At 44.5% G+C, this 20,677-nt stretch overlaps 1 protein-coding gene across 9 annotated transcripts in view; it reads left to right on the top strand.

The window, feature by feature from the left end:
- rad51b (RAD51 paralog B) overlaps window positions 1-20,677 on the top strand; it is a 542,458-nt gene that overhangs the window by 404,371 nt on the left and 117,410 nt on the right. For all 9 annotated transcript variants that reach the window (XM_078563054.1, XM_078563047.1, XM_078563052.1 and 6 more), the window contains one exon: window positions 15,257-15,335. In XM_078563054.1, the coding sequence (XP_078419180.1) occupies window positions 15,257-15,335 (79 nt within the window). The remainder of the gene's footprint in view (window positions 1-15,256; window positions 15,336-20,677) is intronic.

Here is a 20,677-nt window from a genome sequence, read left to right on the forward strand (position 1 = left end):
AGAGTAAGAGGATAACTAGGGAAAGAGTAGGGCCCATTAAGGACCATAGTGGTAATTTGTGTGTGGAGCCGGAAGACGTAGTTAGGGTTCTAAATAAATACTTTGTGTCGATGTTCACAAGTGAGAGGGACGACGTGGGTATGGAAATCAGGTAGAAGAACTGTGATATAATTAAAGAAATTAGCATAGAAAGGGAGGAGGTTCTAAGTAATCTGGCAGGCTTAAAAGTAGATAAGTCTCCAGGCCCGGATGAAATGTATCCCAAGTTGTTGAGTGAGGCAAGGGAGGAGATAGCAGGGGCGCTGGCAATAATTTTCAATACCTCTCTGGCCTCAGGAGAGGTGCCAGAGGACTGGAGGACAGCCAATGTGGTACCATTATTCAAGAAGGGAGGAAGGGATAAACCAGGGAACTACAGGCCAGTCAGTCTAACCTCAGTGGTGGGGAAACTATTGGAAGCAATTCTGAGGGACAGAATTAATCTACACTTGGAGAGGCAGGGATTAATCAAGGACAGTCAGCATAGTGTTGTTAAAGGGAGGTCATGTCTGACCAATTTGATTGAATTTTTCGAAGAGGTGACCAGGTATGTAGATGAGGGCAATGCATTTGATGTAGTCTACTTGGACTTCAGCAAGGCTTTTGCTAAGGTCCCGCATGGGAGACTGACAACAAAGGTAAGAGCCCATGGGATCCAAGGCAATTTGGCAAATTGGATCCAGAGTTGGCTGAGTGGCAGGAAGCAGAGGGTGATGGCCAAGGAGTATTTTTGTGACTGGATGCCTGTGTCCAGTGGGGTTCCTCAGGGATCGGTGTTGGGTCCCTTGCTGTTTGCGGTATATGTAAACGATTTAGACTTGAATGTAGGAGGGTTGATTAGTAAGTTCGCGGATGACACGAAAATTGGTGGGGTGGTAAATAGTGAGGAGGATAGCCTTAGATTACAGGAGGATATAGACAGGTTGGTCAGATGGGCTGATCAGTGGCAAATAGGATTTAATCCGGATAAGTGTGAGGTGATGCACTTGGCCAGGACAAACAAGGCACGGGAATACACGATGAATGGTAGGACCCTGGGAAGTACTGAGGATCAGAGGGACCTTGGTGTACATGTCCACCGGTTCCTTAAGGTAGCGGGACAGGTAGATAAGGTGGTTAAGAAGGCATATGGGATACTTGCCTTTATTAGCCGAGGCATAGAATATAAGAGCAGGGAGGTTATGCTGGAACTGTATAAAACGCTGGTTAGGCCACAGCTAGAGTATTGTGTGCAGCTCTGGAATCTGCATTGTAGGAAGGATGTGATTGCACTAGAGAGAGTGCAGAGGAGATTTACCAGGATATTGCCTGGGCTGGAGAGTTTTAGTTCTGAGGACAGATTGGATAGACTGGGGTTATTTTCCCTGGAGCAGAGGAGATTGAGGGGGGACATGATTGAGGTGTATAAAATTATGAAGGGCATAGATAGGGTAGACAGGAAGGAACTTTTCCCCTTGCTGGAGGGATCAATAACCAGGGGGCATAGATTTAAGGTAAGGGGCAGGAGGTTTAGAGGAGATGTGAGGAAGAATTTTTTCACCCAGAGGGTGGTGGGAATCTGGAATTCACTGCCTGAAAGGGTGGTAGAGACAGAAACCCTCATAACATTTAAGAAGTATTTGGATGTGCACTTACGATGCCATGGCATACAAGGCTATGGGCCTAGTGCTGGAAAATGGGATTAGAATAGTTAGGTACTTGTTTGGCCGGTGCGGACTTGATGGGCCGAAGGGCCTTTTCCTGTGCTGTAGACCCCTATGGCCTATGACAGAATTATTCTGTGGCATGTCGGGCTTCCGAAGCAATACACAAGGAAAATAAATCTGGACAGTCAAGGCCATCAATCAGAAGGAACCAGTTTTCACTTGGAACAGTTGCCTCAGGCCCACTTAATATACCAGACAATTCTATAGGTTTAATGGGTTAACTGACAGTCTCTCAGTTCTTCTTAATTCCAATAAGCGTCAGCTGTGGCCCAATTGGTAACATTCTCACCTTGAGTCAGAAAGCTATGGATTCAAATCCCACTCCAGAGCAGAAAATCAAGTTTGACACTCTAGTGCAGGACTGAGAGAATGCTGCTGCACTGTCCAAGGTGCCATCTTTCAGATGAGACATTAAACTGAGGCCATCTTCTCTCTTATTGATGTAAAAGATCCCATGGCGTTATTTCGCGGAAGAGAGCGGGAGTTATCCCTGGTGTCTAGAAAAAACCAGCTCGAGCCAATTACAAACCAGTCCCACATCAAACTGGCTTATACTGGCATAAGCTAGTCCCAATCTGGTTTGAACTGGCTTCACTGGAGGTGACTGAAAGACTGGTGGATGTACTGGTCTCTGAAATGCAGTTCAAGCCCAGTTCCAGGCCCAATTCATGAGTCGGCACCAGTAGGTCAAGCAGACTTTAAGACATTTTTTCTCCTCATGATTGTGAGCGTTCTTGTATTGAAATCTGTTGGTGTGGTATATGCTTATTTTCATAAATACTTCATTCACACTTCAAAAGTGCTTCATTGGCTATAAAGCACCTTAGGGCATCCTGAGGTTGTGAAAAGTGTTATATAAAGAGTTAATGCAATCACAAGAGCCCCTCGATTGCTTTATTAGTAAGGAGCTTTGTGCCCCTGCGTTGTGGTTGGCAGGGTTGTCTATAGTGACATATGAAATATGTGATGATGGCCCAATTTTCATTGTAAAGAACATGGCATTTGCAGGTATAAAAACAAAGTGCTGGAAAAGTTCAGTCGGTCTGGCTGCATTTGTGGAGAGAGAAACAATCGAGTCCAACATGACCCTTCTTGGAACTGTTCCAAAGGAGAGTCATATTTGACTTGAAATGTTAACTCTGTTTCTCTCTCCACAGATGCTGCCAGTTTTTCCAGGCTGAGTTTTCCCAGCACTTTGTTTTTATTTAAGCTCTCCAACATCCACAGTATTTTTTTATTATTATGGTATTTGCAGGTGTTGTGTTTACTCTTCATTACTCTGGATCCAGACATGGGCGACCATGTCTTTAGGATCTTTTTCAATGAATTGTATCACCTGCAGCCTCTTCTACAATCAGTTAAAAAAAATCTAGAAACTGAAAACATAATAAGGAATAATCAGCGCAAATTTCGATGAAGGAACCGCATGCTTGACCAACCTTATTGAATTCTTGAAGAAGTAATAGAAGGTGTGGACAAGATTAATGCATGTGTAATATATTTGGATTTGCAAAAGACTTTGGATAAGGTACTGGATAGTATGGGGTTCTCAACCTTGTTGCTTCCGAGGCCTTCCTCCCATATTATAAAAGTTCCAAGGGCCTCTGCAACAGTGAATTTTTTTTGTATAATGATTAGATATATAATTAATCACATGTATTTATGTTTGTTTTACTTGCTTAATGTGAAAATTGTTGCTGGTGCTGAACAGCAGTTCTATCCAGATGTGGAGGTGTCTTCAACAAGCATAAGCACAGATCATGGTCAATGTTCATACTAGCTCAGTAATTTGTTTGCCCTGATATCCTTGCTGAAAATCCAAATTCGCATAAGTAGGTTGTACTAAATGGGACTAACACTTGCATTCAGTAATTTGTTTGCCCTGATATCCTTGCTGAAAATCCAAATTCGCATAAGTAGGTTGTACTAAATGGGACTAACACTTGCATTACTGCAGGAGGAGCAATGGTGCACTCATTGGAGAATTCACACTGGTAGCCCTCTGTCAGGAATATATAATAATTTTCATAATGTTATTGGAATTTATTATAAGGTAGAAGTTTTAGAATGTGAGGTGTAAAGGGGAAATTTGCATTTTTAGATAAACCAGAGTAATTTGAATTTCAAAAGAGGAAGAAGAAGCCAAACAGTGTGTTTATTTTTTCCAAAGCTTACTGATCAAATTGGTACTATGAACGATTTTTATTATTAGAAAAGTAGAGCTAAAAAGACATATTTTGACAATGGGATTTACATTAAAAAGGGAGAAACCTGTATAAAGGAGATGAGATTATGTGTAAGCGGAAGGCATTCTAAGATCTAACAAGTGTGAAAAGCCTGCAGCCTCTGAGCCTCAAGCTGCTGTTTACACGACCTGAAGTGAAGAAAGCTCACTTTGAATTCGACCATTCAGGATATCATGTTACTTTGCCTGGGTCTTTTAAAATCTATGGCCAGAATTTTTCCGTCGGCGAGTTGGGGGCGGGGCCTGCTCACCGACGCGAAAATGACACAGGATGACGTCGGACGGAACCCCCGATGTCATCCCGCGCCATTTAAATATTCAGGAAGGCGGGCGGACAGCCAAATCAGTTGTCCGCCCGCCGACCTGTCAATGGCCAATTGAGGCCATTGACAGGATAATTAAGACAATTAAAGGCCCTGCCCGTCCAGCCTTAAGGCTGGCGGGCAGGCCAGGAGATCCAGCGGGCTTCTGAAAAAACATGAAATTTCATCCACTGGCGGAATGAGGTTTCATGTCTGCTTTTAAAAAGTTTATTAAAGTTTAAGTCATAGTTATTAACATGTCCCATCTCGTGTGACATTGTCACATGAGGGGGACATGTTAATAATTTTTTTACTGTTCTATTTTTAAACTTTGAAGCACTGTCAGTGAACTCCCTGAGACAGCACTTAGTCCCAGGGGGCAGTGTGCTCTTTCGCGCGCATGCAAGAAAGAGCGCACTTTGACAGTTGGGGAATCCCTGCCCCCACCTCACAGGAAGCGCATAGTGCTTCCCATCGGGTGGCCCGCCCACTCAAAATGGCGGCGGGGCCAGTTTTGGCGGCGGAGTTCGGCTGCCCGCCCTCCGCCAAGCTGCCCATCGAGGGCTAAATTCTGCCCTATGTGTTTTACTGTTGCCTTAACGGAGGTGTAACTGGGAGTTAGATTAATCAGGGGAGCTAGGAGTTATCATAGTAGTAATTTGTAAACCTATATATGTGCTTAAAATTATTTTTTTTATTAAGAAAGGTTTAATTTAGTTTTGTAAGAAACCTATAAGACATGGTGGTCTTATTAGTACTGAATTCAAGGCACACATCTCGAAATAAATACAAATTGTAAGATAGTTGTTGCAGTTCTTTCTGGGATTTGAACAGCTCAGCATTTTCCATCCGCTGTGCCATAACACCCTCCCAGTATCCAGTACCTGGAGCCCTCACTGTCTCCAATATTCAGGGCCCTCTCCGTCTCCAGTATCCAGATCCATTACAGACACCTTCCCTGTCAAAATAAGTGTCAAACAAGGGTGTGTCATTGCACCAACATTATTCAATTCAACTTTTCCAACCACTCCCCATATCTCTTCCCTGAAAGTTCAAAAACCTGTCTATCTTAGCCTTAATTATATTCAATGACAGGACATCCATAATTCTCTGGAGTAGAGAATTCCAAAGATTCACAACCCTTTGATTGATGTTTCTCCTCATTTCAATCCTAACTGATTGGCCCCTTATTCTGAGACTTTTACCCCTTGCTCTAGATTCTCTATCCAGGGAAACAACCTCTCAGTGCCTACCCTGTCAAGTCCTTTCAGAATCTTGCAGGCTTCAATGAGATCACCTCTCCTTCTTCTAAAGTCCAGAAAGTATAGGCCAATTTACTCAGTCTGGCAAGTACTATTTATGTCACACAAGTGCCATCACTGAACCCCCCACCATCAACATCCTGGAGGTTACCATTGACCAGAATCTTAATTGGACCAAGCATATAAATACTGTGGCTATAAGGGAAGGTCAGAACTTCACCTCCTAACTCTGCAAAGCCTGCCCATCATCTTCAAGGCACAAGTTAGGAGTGTGATGGAATATTTTCCACTTGCCTAGGTTGTGCTGGCAAGACCAAAAGTTATTGTCCATCCCTAATTGCCCTCGAGAAGGGCTGTGCACAATTCTGTTACACACTGTGCACAATTATAAAAAGGACATAGAAGTACTGGAGAAGGTGCAAAAAAAGATATGATATTAGCAGAATTGAGCAATTATACTTATCGGGAAAGATTGAACAGGTGGAGGCTCTTTTCTCCAGAAAAGAGAAGTCTGAGGTGGAGACCTGACATGTATTTTAGATTTTAAAAGGGTTTGATAGGGTAAGCGTAGAAAAAATGTTTCCACCTGCAAAGCAGGCCAGAACTCAGGAAGTTTAAATTTACAATGAGTCGCAGAATCCAGGCGATTCATGTAATTATTTGGTCATTATCACATTGCTGTTTGTGGGAGTTTGCTGTGCGCAGAATTGCTGCTGTGTTTCCTCCATTACAACAGTGACTACTCTTAAAAGCACTTCATTGGCTGTAAAGTGCTTTGGAATGTCTTGATGTCATGAAAGGCACATATAAATGCACTTCTTTCACCCTTTGTTTAATTTAGGAACAGAAGGAGCCCTACCAAGACCGTGGCCTAGCTGATTAGCTGCATTGCTGGCTGGCTGCTTCAGATAACACTACAGCATTCCAGAAATGAAGGTTCTGATAAAAGCATTCTTCATCATCGTATAGCATTCCTGCATCCCACGCTGGTTCATTCCAATAGCATACAGATCTCAATCCAAGCATAACATCTCCTCGCAGACTTGTGCAGGTATATGTAGCTCTGCACTTTGTCGCTCGTACCAAACTCTGACCCTAATATTTGTGCACTAGTAGGATCTGCGCACTGTGCCCTTCTAAATTCTTTCAGATGCCTGCACACACCACTATCTAGGAGATAGATATCAGTCCAAAATGATCTCAAGGAAGGGTTTTTTTTAACTATTATTTTCATTCGGCAATTTTTATATTTCATTGACTAATGCCCCAGTGCAGTACCGAGGGAGTGCTGCAGTGCTGAAAGTATGGTCTTTTGAATGAGATGTTAAGTCAAGGGCATGTCCGCTGTCTCGGATGTCATTCTCTGCAATGAGTTGGCATTGAAAATTCAAACTTGCCATGCCACAATTCTGCTTACACGTTGTGCATTGCTTCCAATTTTTTCTCTTTCTTTCAATTTCTTTCAGATGAGATGTTAAACAGCCTGCCCTCTCTGGTGTGTTACAAATCAGATAGCCAGGTGGTGAAAGATAGAACTAGGGCTAGTATTTGTACTTAAAAGTTTGTAAATGTATAGAGACATACATTACATATCATGCACCTCCAAACCCGACAACCACAGTTTCAGCCGGCTCAATGGCTACATATATATCTAAATGCTGTGGCCATTTTAATACTGTGGCTACAAGAGCAGGTCAGAGCCTGGGAATTCTGCAGCGAGTAACTCACTTACTGACTCCCCAAAGCCTGTCCAGCATCCACAATGCAAAAGTCTGGCGTGTGATGGAATACCCTCCACTTGCCTGGATGAATGCAGCTCGAACAACACTCAAGAAGCTCGACACCATCCAGGGCAAAGGAGCCCACTTGTTTGACATCCCAACCATCACCTTAACACTGACTCCCTCCACCATCAGCATAGTACCATCTGCAAGATGCATGGCAGCAACTTACCGAAGCTCCTTTGACAGAACCTTCCAAGCCTATGACCACCTCCACCTAGAAGGACAAAGGCATTGAGAACATTACCACCTGCAAGTTCCCCTCCAAGCCACACACCATCCTGGCTTAGAACCGTATCGTCGTTCCTTCACTGTCAGTGGGTTATAATCATGGAACTCCCTCCCTAACAGCACTGTGGGTGTACCTACATAACATGGTCTGTACTAGTTCAAGGTGGCAGCTCACCATCACCTTCTCAAGGGCAATTAGGCATGAGTAATTAATGCTGGCCTATCCAGCGATGCCCACATCTCAAGAATGATATATAAAAATAAGCACAGATGAATCCTCTGTTAATGCCCATCACCTGAATATAATTAAACCCAGTTGGCGTACAATTACAAGGCATTCATAATAGATTCCATGTCATTGTTTACAGAAGAGCAGGAGAGTTCCACCGAGCTCCAGATAATCCAACAAACCAAATCCATAACAGGCACTAGCAGGCCTTTAAGCATGTGGAATCCCCCCACCCAGAGCATCAATCAAATGATAGACCTTCACCCTTCGACAATGAATGCTGACAGGCTATCTAACTGTGGAAGACCACAATTGGGCATGGTCCTTTCCTCATCCAACATTCACACACATGGCATCAAGGTCATTGCAGAGTGTCCAGGAAAGCCTGATTTATTGAGTCAATTGTAGCATCCCAGCTAAAGCCAGAGAACTCAGCCTTGGAGCAAAGGTCACTCTGGTCTGTATATGAGGAAAAGATTCTGATTTCATTTCTTGTTTCTCTATGGGAATTCACTGATTGAAGACAAACACAAATCACAAATGAGTGAAGGATGACCAGAGTGAAGCATTGACACTGGTGGGAACCCCAGGTGAAGTGAGTAACACAGGAGTGTTCTGGTGCTTTAATAATGGAATAAAATACCACAGAAAGCTCAATATGTAATAATGACAGTTCCACTGGAGGAGCTCAGCACATAGCCCCGTGTGCACTGAGCCATACAGGTCCAGAAGGCCCCAGGTTCGATCCCTGACTGTTCTGAGTTAGCTGACCTCAGTATGTTGGCATCACTTGTGATTCCATGAGTGACCTCCATGCTTGGGCTAGAGAAGGGAAAAGTACAGCCAAAGATCCCATGCCCAATAACTATTCAACGAGTGCTACCTGTTTAAAAAAAAAATTAATGGAATGTGTGCATTGCTAATAATGCCATTTATTTATTCTCCATCCCTAGATTCATTGGCAAGGAGGTCTTGAGATATAGTGGGTAGTGTCCCTGCCTCTGAGCCAGAAGGTCTGGGTTCAAGTCCCAATTCAGGACTTGATGGCCAGCAAAAATTTATATCGCAGCCAAACAGGTTGAGTATCAACTTGTAAATCCTTTCAACATACATTAGTGGCTGGCGGTAAGAGAGGGAGAGTTTCCTGGTCAGCCATGTGATGGAAAGAAAATTGGATCCTCTGCCATCGCTATTCATAGCTCTGGACTACAACATGCACAAAAGTGTTTGTTGCCACGGCAACACGACTCCTTAGGGGACCGGTTGGCTCAGTAGGCTGGACGGCTGGTGTGGATTAGATTGGTGCCAACAGCACGGGGTTTGATCCCCATTCCGGCTGTGGTGGATTTGGGACCTGCCTCCTTGCCCTAATTGTGGTGGAGGTCATGGCACTATGGACCAGACCTGCCTTTGGGGAAAGAACTGAAGAAGAAGATTCATTCACAGGAATGAATCCTCTTGCCCTTGTCATTGGCAAGACCAGTATTTATGGCCAATTGTGGACGTCCTTGAGAAGGTGGTGGTGATCGCTGCAGTTCGTGTAGTGAAGTTACTCCCAAAGGTAGGAAGTTATAGGATTTTTGAACCACTGACAATGAAGGAACAGCAATATATTTCCAACTCAAGATAGTTTGAAGGGGAACTTGAATATGATGGTTTTCCCATGCACCCTCTGGCCTTTTAAGCGGAGTTTGAGAGGTGGTACTGGAGAGAGTGTGCATAATATGTACACAGAATTGTCTGTTGAGGTTAGAACTTTTATACTCTCTGCGGTTGAATAGGGTGCCAATCAATGCCTGGACTCTCATGTGACGAATTGCTACTTTGAATATCAGCAAATTTGCAGATTAGAACCAGCAGGAGCCAACACCTTGAGGATGAAAGGAAAAGTTCACTGGAACAATCGAGAACTGACAGTAAGCATCAGGACATCGCTCTGTGACTCGGGTACTGAGTTTTAGTACTCATCAGCTGTGCTCACCCGTTAAAGAGGAGGAAGCTCAAGCTTGTGAGCTGCAGCAATCTGACTTGACCTTATTAATGCAACGGGAGCTATTAAATCCCCAAGGAAACAGACTTTCCGAGGCTTTTTGCTTTTCCATTTAAAGTATAAATGGCTTTGTACCTGCAGAGATGTGTGTATTTTAAGCACGGCAAGTCAAGCAGCTAATCCTTCCTCTGTTGTATATGTGGGAACTGGATGTCGCTATGACCTTCCCCCTGCAAACAACAATAAAAAGGTCTGGAATTGCATCTCACTGACAGATGGGTTGCATTCAGCATTCAACCACTTAGAGCAAGGGGGAGAGAGGGCAAAAGAACAAAACAAGAAAGGCTTGTCGACGCCTCCCAGTGCAGCAAAAAGATCTTAGCCACATTCACTCTGCACTGAGATTAGAATTAGGAATCACAGTCCACTATTGAGAAGTTGGTGGGTGGGCCCCTCCCACCATGGCTCAGTTGGCAAAGCATGCGTGTAACCCAAATGTTTGCTGATCTGTCAGTACCCCTGAGTCAGAGTAAAAAATCAGTCAGAAAGATCAGGAGTGATCTAATTGAGGTGTTTGAGATGATTAAAGTATTTGATAGAGTAAATAGAGAAAAACTGTTTCACCTGGTGGGGGAGTCCAGCATAAGGGGATGACCTTAAAAGTAAAGGCCATTCAGGAGTGATGTCAGGAAGCACTTGTTTGCATAAAGGATGGTGAAAAATTGGAACTCTGTACCAAAAAGCTGGGAGGCTGAGGGTAAGTTGAAAATTTCAAATCCAATTGATCCTTGCTAGGCAAGGAAATTAAAGGGTTACACGTTTTACCTGAATTCTTTCCTTACAGAAGGTGGACTGAATAAACACTGGACCAAGATGCAAAACAGACTTCATAATAATAAGTGGTTTATTCAAATAAGATATGTGAACAACAGTATACAATTGTATAGGACGATATGTTTTCCTCTGCTCTGGTTAATGGCAAAACAGCAACTTATCTCTCTAAACATCTCTCTAAAGGTTGAAGACCTCTGAGATAATCTTCTCTATCTGCATCTTTGAAATGCAGATGCTCTTTTCTTGTGTTCTGCAAAATTAACAGACACTCAGGCCGGGATTTTCTGTGCCCGCCAGTGTCGGGTGTGTTCGGTGGCATTATCAGTATGCAATCGTCTGCTGAGCCTGCCGATGGCGGGCCACGTTCTCCGCCATCGGACAGCGGGAACCTCATTGTAATACATCAGCATATCATTATTAGGTCAGCCCACCCCCCAGCTGGATTATCGACCCACGTAGGCAGGAAAACACGCTGACATGTTTCACCACAGCACATAAGCGACATGCACCTGGCGGGTTGCACTTTGCTCGGGACTTCAAGGTTTGTTTGCCTACCATGCTTCGGTCAGCACTCGAGGTCATCAGCGCCAGGCTTCACAAACAGCCACACATCACTTTTAGGGGGGCTCATAGGCAGGTCTCTACCTAGCAGATCAGCCATATGTGGGTGGCTTTTCAATGGCTGCAGGGCTAGGGCTTGCTGGGCGAGGGGGAGAGAAGCGGTCTCAGGCAAGGGAAGAAGCTGCAGGATGTGAGCTGTACTGGGGATGGCAGGTAACCTAAGGTGTGTGTGGGGTCACGTTGACCTGTGCAAGCGGCCTCAAGGTAGTAAGGGCTGAGGAGGCAGTCTCCAGAGGAGATGAGGCCAGATAGACATGTGTGAGAATGAGTGGTGATGTCCCTTGAGCTGGCAGTGAGTGAGATGCCAGTGAATGTGTGATGGGCTTGAGTGTGTGAGTTTAGAGTGATGAGATGGTTGCCATACCCTGGCTGCGCAGATGAGATCATTTATCCTCTATCTGCATTAGATGGCCAACCTCTTCCGTGGAGCACTGGCACTGATCATCAGTTGGTCACTCTGCTGTCCATCCTGTGGCCAGAGTGGGGTGGAGGACATCGCTGCAGGCCTCCATGGCGTCCAAAAGGCGTTCCAGTGATGTGTCACTAAAGCTGGGGGCTGTAGTCTTTTTGCCTTTCGTGGACAACTTTTCTGCAGTAGTTGTGGCCTGGAAGCACTGAGAGATGTGCGCGTGGTTGGACTTTAAATATGGCACCCAGCTTGATGAAGTGGCGAGGTGATGGCGTGGCGGGTGAATGAGAGCTCACCCACCATTGAAACGGCATGTTTCTCAGGAATGCATAACTAATGCAGCGGGTTTGGGATGATACAGCACGAAAACCCGCCATTGTGGCTGGCAGGTAAAACATTGTTTTACCTGTCCCCTACCGCACTTAGTGCAAATTTGGGATGATTCCGCCCCCAGTGACTCAAAGAGGGAGAGAGAGAGACTGCCCTTGACTCTGAATATCTCAGAGTGGTGCATTGGCCCAAAGAGATGTCAAGCAAAGTTACTACCCTGTGATGGGATTCTACCCATTGGATATGGGAGAAGGACACCCTCTAACATCTGCCTAGCTAAGGCCCCATTGGCTTTCCATTGGCTGAATAGAATAGAATTGCACTGTAGAGGTTCCAGTGCTCCCAGACACCACTACCACCCAACAGAATGAGATGTTTTATTGTATATAGAAAGTTAGAAAATTGGGTCAGGAGTAGGTCATTCAGCCCTTCGAGCCTGCTCCACCATTCATTATGATCATGGCTGATCATCTATCTCAATGCCACACTCCCGCGCTCTCCCCGTACCCCTTGATGCCTTTAAAGTCCAGAGATCTATCGACTTCCTTCTTAAATATCTTCAGTGACTTGGCCTCCACAACCTTCTGTTGTAGAGAATTCCATCGGTTCACCACCCCCTGATTGACGAAGTTTCTTCTCATCTCAGCCCTAAATCGTCTACCCCGTATCCTGAGACTGTGATCCCTTGTTCTAGACCCACAAGCAAGAGGAAATATCATCCCTGCATCCAGTCTGTCCATCCCTGTCAGAATTTTATACGTTTCAATGAGAACCCCTCTCATTCTTCTAAACTCCAGTGAATACAGGCCTAGTCGGCCCAATCTCTCCTCATACAACACTCCTGCCATATCAGGAATCAGTCTGGTGAACCTTCGCTGCATTCCCTCTATGGCAAGTATATCCTTTCTCAGGTAAGGAGACCAAAACTGCGCACAGTACTCCAGGTGTGGTCTCACCAAGGCCATGTACAGCTGCAGTAAGACATCCTTGCTTCTGTATTCAAGTCCTCTTGCAATGAAGGCCAACATACCATTTGCCTTCTTAACTGCTTGCTGCACCTGCATGCTTGCTTTCAGTGATTGGTGTACAAGGACACCCAGGTCCCTTTGTACATCAACATTTCCCAATCTATCACCATTTAAATAATACCCTGCCATTCTGTTTTTCCTACCAAAGCGGATAACTTCACACTTATCCATGTTATGCTGCATCTGCCATGTATTTGCCCACTCTCTCAACCTGTCTAAATCGCCTTGAAGCCTCTTAACACCGCCCCCCCTTATCGTTCACATTCTCACCAAGTTTCGTGTCATCAGCAAACTTGGAAATATTACATTTGGTTCCCTCATCCAAATCATTGATATATATTGTGAACAGCTGGGGCCCAAGCACTGATCCCTGCAGTACCCCACTAGTCACCGCCTGCCATTCTGAAAAACACCCATTTATTCCTACTCTCTGTTTTCTGTCTGTTAACCAATCCTCAATCCATGCCAATATATTACCTCCAACCCCATGCGTTTTAATTTTACACACTAACCTCTTATGTGGGACTTTATCAAAAGCTTTCTGAAAATTCAAGTACACCACATCCACTGGCTCTCCCTTATCTATTCTGCTAGTTATATCCTCAAAAAATTCCAGTAGGTTTGTCAAACATGATTTCCCTTTCATAAATCCAAGTTGACTTTGTCTAACCCTGCATAACTGTAACTGGTATAAATATAATTAGCCTAAGGATAACTAATACTTCAGCCAACTTTCTGTAAGCAGACAAGCTATGTGCTGCTGGCTTACAGCTAAGAAAAAAATATTATGTGCAACCTTAGCAGTTAATCCTTACATGCAGAATCTAGCATGGCAGAAATATACATTTTTAAAAAAAGTTCTAAGAGGCAATAAAATCTGTTTTGCTACATTTGTGCCACAAACATGAACCTGGAATCAAAGCTGTAACTTTGCTGTTGTTGGAATTGTTTATTACCATCCAGTTGATGCACATTATCAAATGTTATCCATACTTGAGAAGTGCTTGCATTTATATAGCACCTTTAATATCGCAAAATATCCCATGGTGTTTCACAAGAGCCTGATCAGACAAGAATCTGTACCCAGCTAATGGAGGAGATACTAAGAAAAAACATTCTTCGTTTAGTTAGTGCCACAGAATGCCTCAGAACGTTTGCAGCCAGTGAAGTACTTTTGAAATGTAGCCACTGTTGTAATGTAGGAAATTATGGGACAGGTGAGCATAAGTTTGGGAAAAAAGGTTGGCTTTAAGACACAGAATATAGCAGGAGGTTGCTACTGATGCAAAAAGGTTTTGGAAGAGAATTATGAAATTTAGGACCTAAGCAGCTGCCATGGATGGAGTGATGCAAATTGGGGCTACGCAAGATGCCATAATTGGAGGAATGCGGGGATCTGATGACATCGAGGCAGTGAAGAGGTTGAGAGTGGTGATGGAGAGGTAGAGCTGGCTGTCTCAAGGGTACATGTGGAAAGTGATCCTACATTAGTGGATAATGTCATAAAGGTGCAGCTTGTAATTGGAAAAGTGGGGGGACCAAGAATGGACCCTTGGAGGATTCCAAAGGTGACAGTGTGGATGGGAAGGGAAACCTTGGGTGGAGATACACAGGGTGGATGAGTCTTCAAGGATAACACAATGCGCAATTTAGGAAATTTACTAAGACCAGACCATGGCTGATGCGAGGAATGAAAATATCTCAATCTGTGTTGGGAGATGCTCTTCTGAGGTTGGGTTAAGGCACAGAGTGGCAGGAACGTTATTCCAAGCCCAGGTGTTAGCTGGCCTGAGGGAGGCAGTTTTATTTAGTCTCTAAACTAAAACCATATTCGGCCAGGGATGTGTACAATGGTCAATGTAGAGGAAGCTTCATTCTAACCTGTGCTGTACACTGGTAGCCATGTCTTTAGTTGTGCAGGCCCTAATGTCTGAAGTATCTGCTGAGAGTGCTTTAACAGTTTGTGTCAAAGGCATGAAAGGTCCACAGTATGGACAGCCCTCACAGTGAACAGCATATTTATTAAAGTAACTTACTCCCACACTCTCCACAGCTAACAGATGACAATCTTTGATATTGTATTTACTCTGGGCTATAGAACAATGCGGATTGGTAATTTTTGATACAGTTTGGAAGCAGACAGAATTAGTGCAAGAGGCAACTATTGCTTTTTGCAAATTAATGTTTTTGAAGACCCTTCACTCTTGTTACCTCCAACTCAGCATCTCTTCTACGCTGTTTTGTTGCAGATGATCATTGCAAAATCTCCACTCGCACCGTTTGCTGTGTTTATTTTCACCATTCAGGATGCAGGTCTTGCTTTGCAAGGTAGGAACCTTTTGACAAGTTCAAACTCTTAATGACTTATGAGATTTGAAATAGGAAACCACGCTTTCATAATCTGTTATAAAATAAATGAACAGCATTATCCGAAGTAAAGGGATAATATACCCCTTACTCTGTACTGTACAGGGACAGTTAAATCTGGAGTAAAGGGGTAATACCCTCTTTATTCTGTATCATACAGGGGCTGCATTATCAGAAGTAAGCGGTAATATATTCTACTATATATGGATATTATGTTACTGTAGTTATAATGGCAGAATTATTTGCTGATGGAACCCTTTTGTAATTGTAGTTACATTAGTATTTGCCATAACACACAAACTAGTCAATGTTCCATGGATCATGCAACTATTTTTGTTGATTATTCTTATTGGGTTATATTAGTCTGGGTAAATAGAAAAGGGCTCCTTGTGCGCTTGTGGTCCTGCAATGCTCCTGGTTCTGGGCCTATTATGGAAGGGTTGAGCATCTCATTCCATGACCCGTTTGGCCTGGTATAATCAACTCTATAGCAGAGATGTTGGTGGGACTTTTAAGACTGAATTCAAAGTATTTACAGCACAGAAACAGGCCATTCAACCCAATGTTTATGTTCCACATAAGCCTTGGCCCTCCCTAATTCATCTTCACCCCCATCAACATATCTTTCTATTCCTTCTTCCCTCACGTGCTTATTTAGCTTCTCCTTAAATACATCTATACTAATAGATAGTAGCTTGCTGTGGTAGCAAGTTTCACAATCAAACCACCCTCTGGGTAAAGAAGTTTTTTTTGAATTACCTACTGGATTTATTAGTGCCGATCTTTTATATGTATAGTCCATAGGTCTGGTCTCTCTCATGTCATGATAATGAAAGAAAAACACCAAATTGCATCTGGAAATATTGGACTTTAAAAAATAAGACATGAGTTTTTAAAAATACACACAAGCCACTGGCTGGAATGCTGCAGGGTGACTCCCTAAGCGGTAATGGCCACCCTGTTGGCAGACGAGGTACTTCTAACGACATTCAAAAACTAATTGCTCCCTCCAGTAGAGACGATGGGAGATGAGTATCATCTCATCAAGAAATGCTGTGAGCAATGCCCAGACAGATTTATGAATTTGTTTTCCACTTGGAATATACAAAGAAGGGGTTAAAAGTGAGCTGAAAAGCTGCCCCTGTGTCTGTCTGTTGGCGGGTGTTCTGAGAGAGAGCAAGTGCTGGAAGTTTGACTTAGAAGTAATAGCCATACCCCTGCAAATCGCCATTTTGCAGATATCCCAATCTCTCTCCCTCTCTACTGAATTCAACACTACTGGAACCTCGAACCTGACTATTCGTCTACTAGAGTGAATTGTACTGGAACCTCGAATCACAACGGCCACAACACTCAATTACCCTCTCCCCACGAGTCAAGGACTGTTCCATATACCTTTTTTTATATATATACACCACACATATATATTCACTTACTTCAAGCTAAATTTTTACTTTTAATCTGTATGACAGTTTATGCACCTATTTTATCTTTTTTTACCTTTAGTAGTTAATAAACTCACTCTTACCTTTAACTCAAAAAAATATGTTCAAATTGGTTCCTTCAAAACCAGAACGATTGGGTTTGGGAGAAAGGTATCCGCTAAAGGGAACCTTTTTAGATTAGATCTTCTTGTGACCAATAGAAATGGAGGAAGCTGAATAAAGGGAGCCAGTTTGTCCCTCCTCACCCAGGGCATAACAATTTGGGGGTGTCCCAGCTGGACGGTGATAAATTGAGGAGTCTTGCCTGGATCAACAACTTTGGGGAACCTCACCCGGGTGTGGGACGTAACAAATTGGAGCGCTCGTCAGTGATTTGAACAAACTGGGGGTTCAGAGTCTGGTATACTTTTTACCCACAGATGAAACAAACGAATTAGAGTAGGGAAAGTAAATTGTCCTTGTGAAATCAATTTTTTTAGGAACTGCAAGACGTCTTTCTTGAGTCTATACTACTGAAGTGTTAAAATGTCCACTTTTGGTGCCAGTACCTTTCTAGCAGAACCAGAAGCAGTTACTTCTAAAAGTTCTGTCCCTCAAACAGTTAAAAGAGTTGGTGAGGCGTTTAGGATTAGAATTTCGGCCGGAAGCCAAAAAACCTGAAATTTTAAAAGGGGTGGCCAATGGTCTACAGCTGGAAATTGAAGACGAAGAAACGGATAACATAGCAGTAGAGAGATTAAAATTGGAGAAGTGGAAATTAGAATTTCAGGAGAGAGAAAAGGAAAGGGAATGTCAAGAAAGGATTCGAAAGGAAGAGAGAATTTCAGGAGAGAGATAAGAGGGAAGAAAGGGAGTGTCAACTAAAACTGTTTGAACTGAGGAGCAGGCATCCCACTGGGTCCCTTGAAGACACACTTATTTGGACTTAAGGATTGCGGCAACGCGGTTTGCTCATCTAATCTCTAAGTTTGATGAAGCAGAGCTGGAAGCCTTTATATCTTTTGAGTGCTTAGCACAGCAGTTAAAGTGGCCAGTCCAACCGTGGTCCCCAGTAATGCAGAGTAGGATTTCAGGGAAGGCTCACAAGGTTTTCACCCTGCTGCCTGAGGAAAGTGTCACTGACTATGAAGCAGTAAAAAGTGCTATACTAAGTATGTATCAGTTAGTGCCGGAGGCATACTGTCAGAAACTCCGCACCCTCAGGAAACGGCCTGACCAGACGTACCTGGAATTTGAAAGGCTTAAGCAACTTGCTTTTGAACAGTGCGCATGGAAGCCACTTACGAAAATCTCCAGTAAAATAATTCTCCTTGAGGAGTTTAAAAATTCCCTACCCTTTTCAATAAGAACACACCTGGAGAGCAGTGGGTCACATGGGCCAGGCAGGCAGCCACACTGGCCGACAATTATGAGTTTATCCATACACCCTTGTTACAGAAGAGACTCTCCCCGAGTCACCCCCAACCAACTGGAAGGATAGAGGCGGTGGGGGGTGAGAGTGATAGAAAACTGAGCACCCATGGGAGAGAAGGAAATTCTGGGGACCCTCCTCAGGACAGAAAGGGTGGTGCTGAAATGAAAAGTGAAGCCAAGAAAGTAGGGCACATCTGAGCTAACTGCTACGTTACGGGAAAAACCAGTGGGATTTATCGGGGCACATACACCCCTTGCAGAGAATGAGAGTCAACCAGAGAACATAGCAGACCAGGCTATGGCTCTGACTGCTGCTGTGAATCCCTGTAGGGACACTCCTGAGAGTGTGGATGAGGTTACACAAATCCCTGAGGGTTACTGAGATTCTATATCCGATTTCATTTCCTCGGTGAGGTGAGTAAGCCTGTAGTAATACTGAGGGATACAGGGGCCGGCCAGATTCTACTGCTGGGAAAAGGCATGACCTTTCCACCAGAGAGTGCCATAAGTGCCAAGGTGCCGATAAAGGGGATTGAGGAGGGTACATGCCCATTGCCCTATACCGGGTCCTTCTGAAGTGAGACATTGTATCAGGGCCAGTGACCGTGAGAGCCATCCCCAGTTTGCCTGTGGACGGGGTTGACCTGTGCCTTGGCAATGACCTGGCAGGATCAAAGGTAATAGCATCTCCAGTGGTCTCAGAGAAGCCCATTGAGGTCAAGAAGACTGAACAGCTGCAAGAGAAAGTACCTGGCATTTTCCCAGACTGTGTGGTAACCTGGTCTACGGCCCGACAAGCTCCAACAGAGAAAGCTCAAGTGACACTGCAGACAGAAGACCCAGTTATCTGAAACCTTTTCCGGGAGTCTAGAAGACTCTAATGAGGTGATAAACAAATGTTCCTTGGTAGCGGCCCAGCAAGCTGACCCACAGTTAAAAATATTAGCTCGGACTGCCCACAATGAGGCCGAGGCAGAAGCAGTCCCTGAATGCTACTACATTAAAAATGATGTGCTGATGAAGAAATGGAGACAGACAGACCTGCAAATGAGGAGTGGACAGTGACCCACCAGGTGGTAGTGCCGCAAAGATACCCTGGGGAAATCCTGCGGCTAGCTCACAAAATTCCGATGGCTGGGCATGTCGGTATATGCAAAACCCAATCCCACATCAGCCAGCATTTCTATTAGCCGCACCTCCACAGGGACATAGTCAGGTTTTGCAAAACCTGCTACAACTTGCCAAGTTGTGGGAAAACCCCAACCTGCAATACAACCTGCACCTATGGTTCCTGTGCCAGCTTTTGGGGAACTATTCAGCAAGGATTAGTGTGGGGCCCCTACCCAAAACAAAAGGGGATCACAGGCATATCCTTACCACCATGGATGTGGCAACCCGCTTCCCAGAGACTGTTCACCTGTGAGTCATGTCTGCCAAAACAGTGGTGAGGGAATTGACCCAATTCTTTACCAGGTATGGTCTACCCACTGAGATCTAGTCGGATCATGGCTCAAATTTCATGTCCAAGATATTCCTGGAAGTCATGGGTAACCTGGGTGTGACCCAACTGAAGACTTCAGCGTGTCACCCGCAGTCCCAGCGGGTGCTAGAACGGCACCACAAAACCCTAAAAACAATGATCAGGGCACACTGCCACGCGTACCCCCATGGCTGGGATAAAGGACTAGACTTCCTTCTGTTCGCTACCGGGGGTTCACCCAATGAGCCCACCAGGTTTACTCCGTTTGAATTAGTTTATGAGCACCAAGTGCAAGGGCCTCTGAAACTAATCACGGAGAGCTTTTTAGAGCAGAAGGAGGAACTCTCCATCTCAGATTACATAGCCGTGTTCTGGAAGAGACTCATGAGAGCCTGGGAGATGGCCCAAGAGCACTTGAAATTCTCCCAGACGGCTATGAAAAAACAGGCTGACAGACAGGCCAAGACCCGAACCTTTCAGCCAGGAGACTGTGTGTTAGAGCTCCTACCAATACCAGGTGAACACTTACAGGCCTGGTTCAGCGGCCCGTTCAGAACAGCAACGCAACTCGGGGAAGTGAACTATCTAATTGAGACCCAGATCAGGGGAAAAGCAAAGACTGTGACATGTCAACATGATAAAGTGATATCATGCCAAGAAGGAAACAAGCAAGTAATGGTCTGTCCCAGTGCCACCGCCCTGGAGGAGGAGGATAGCAGTGGGGATGAATTGGAGGGAGACGTGGTTGAGGCCCACAATGAACCTTCTACTAATGGGCTAACCAATATAGAAATACTAGCCAACTTAGACTCCTTGTTCTCCCATCTAGGTGCAGAGCAGCGAGCAGACCTGATGAGGCTGCTCACTGCATTTAAAGGCTTGTGCAGAGACAAGCCAGACTGCACTGCCCCAGCCCTACACAATGTGGATGTGGGAGAGGCCCTTCCCATAAGATAACATCCCTA

This window comes from Cetorhinus maximus, chromosome 18 (assembly GCF_964194155.1).
Source record: "Cetorhinus maximus chromosome 18, sCetMax3.hap1.1, whole genome shotgun sequence".
NCBI classification, from domain to species: Eukaryota; Metazoa; Chordata; class Chondrichthyes; order Lamniformes; family Cetorhinidae; genus Cetorhinus; species Cetorhinus maximus.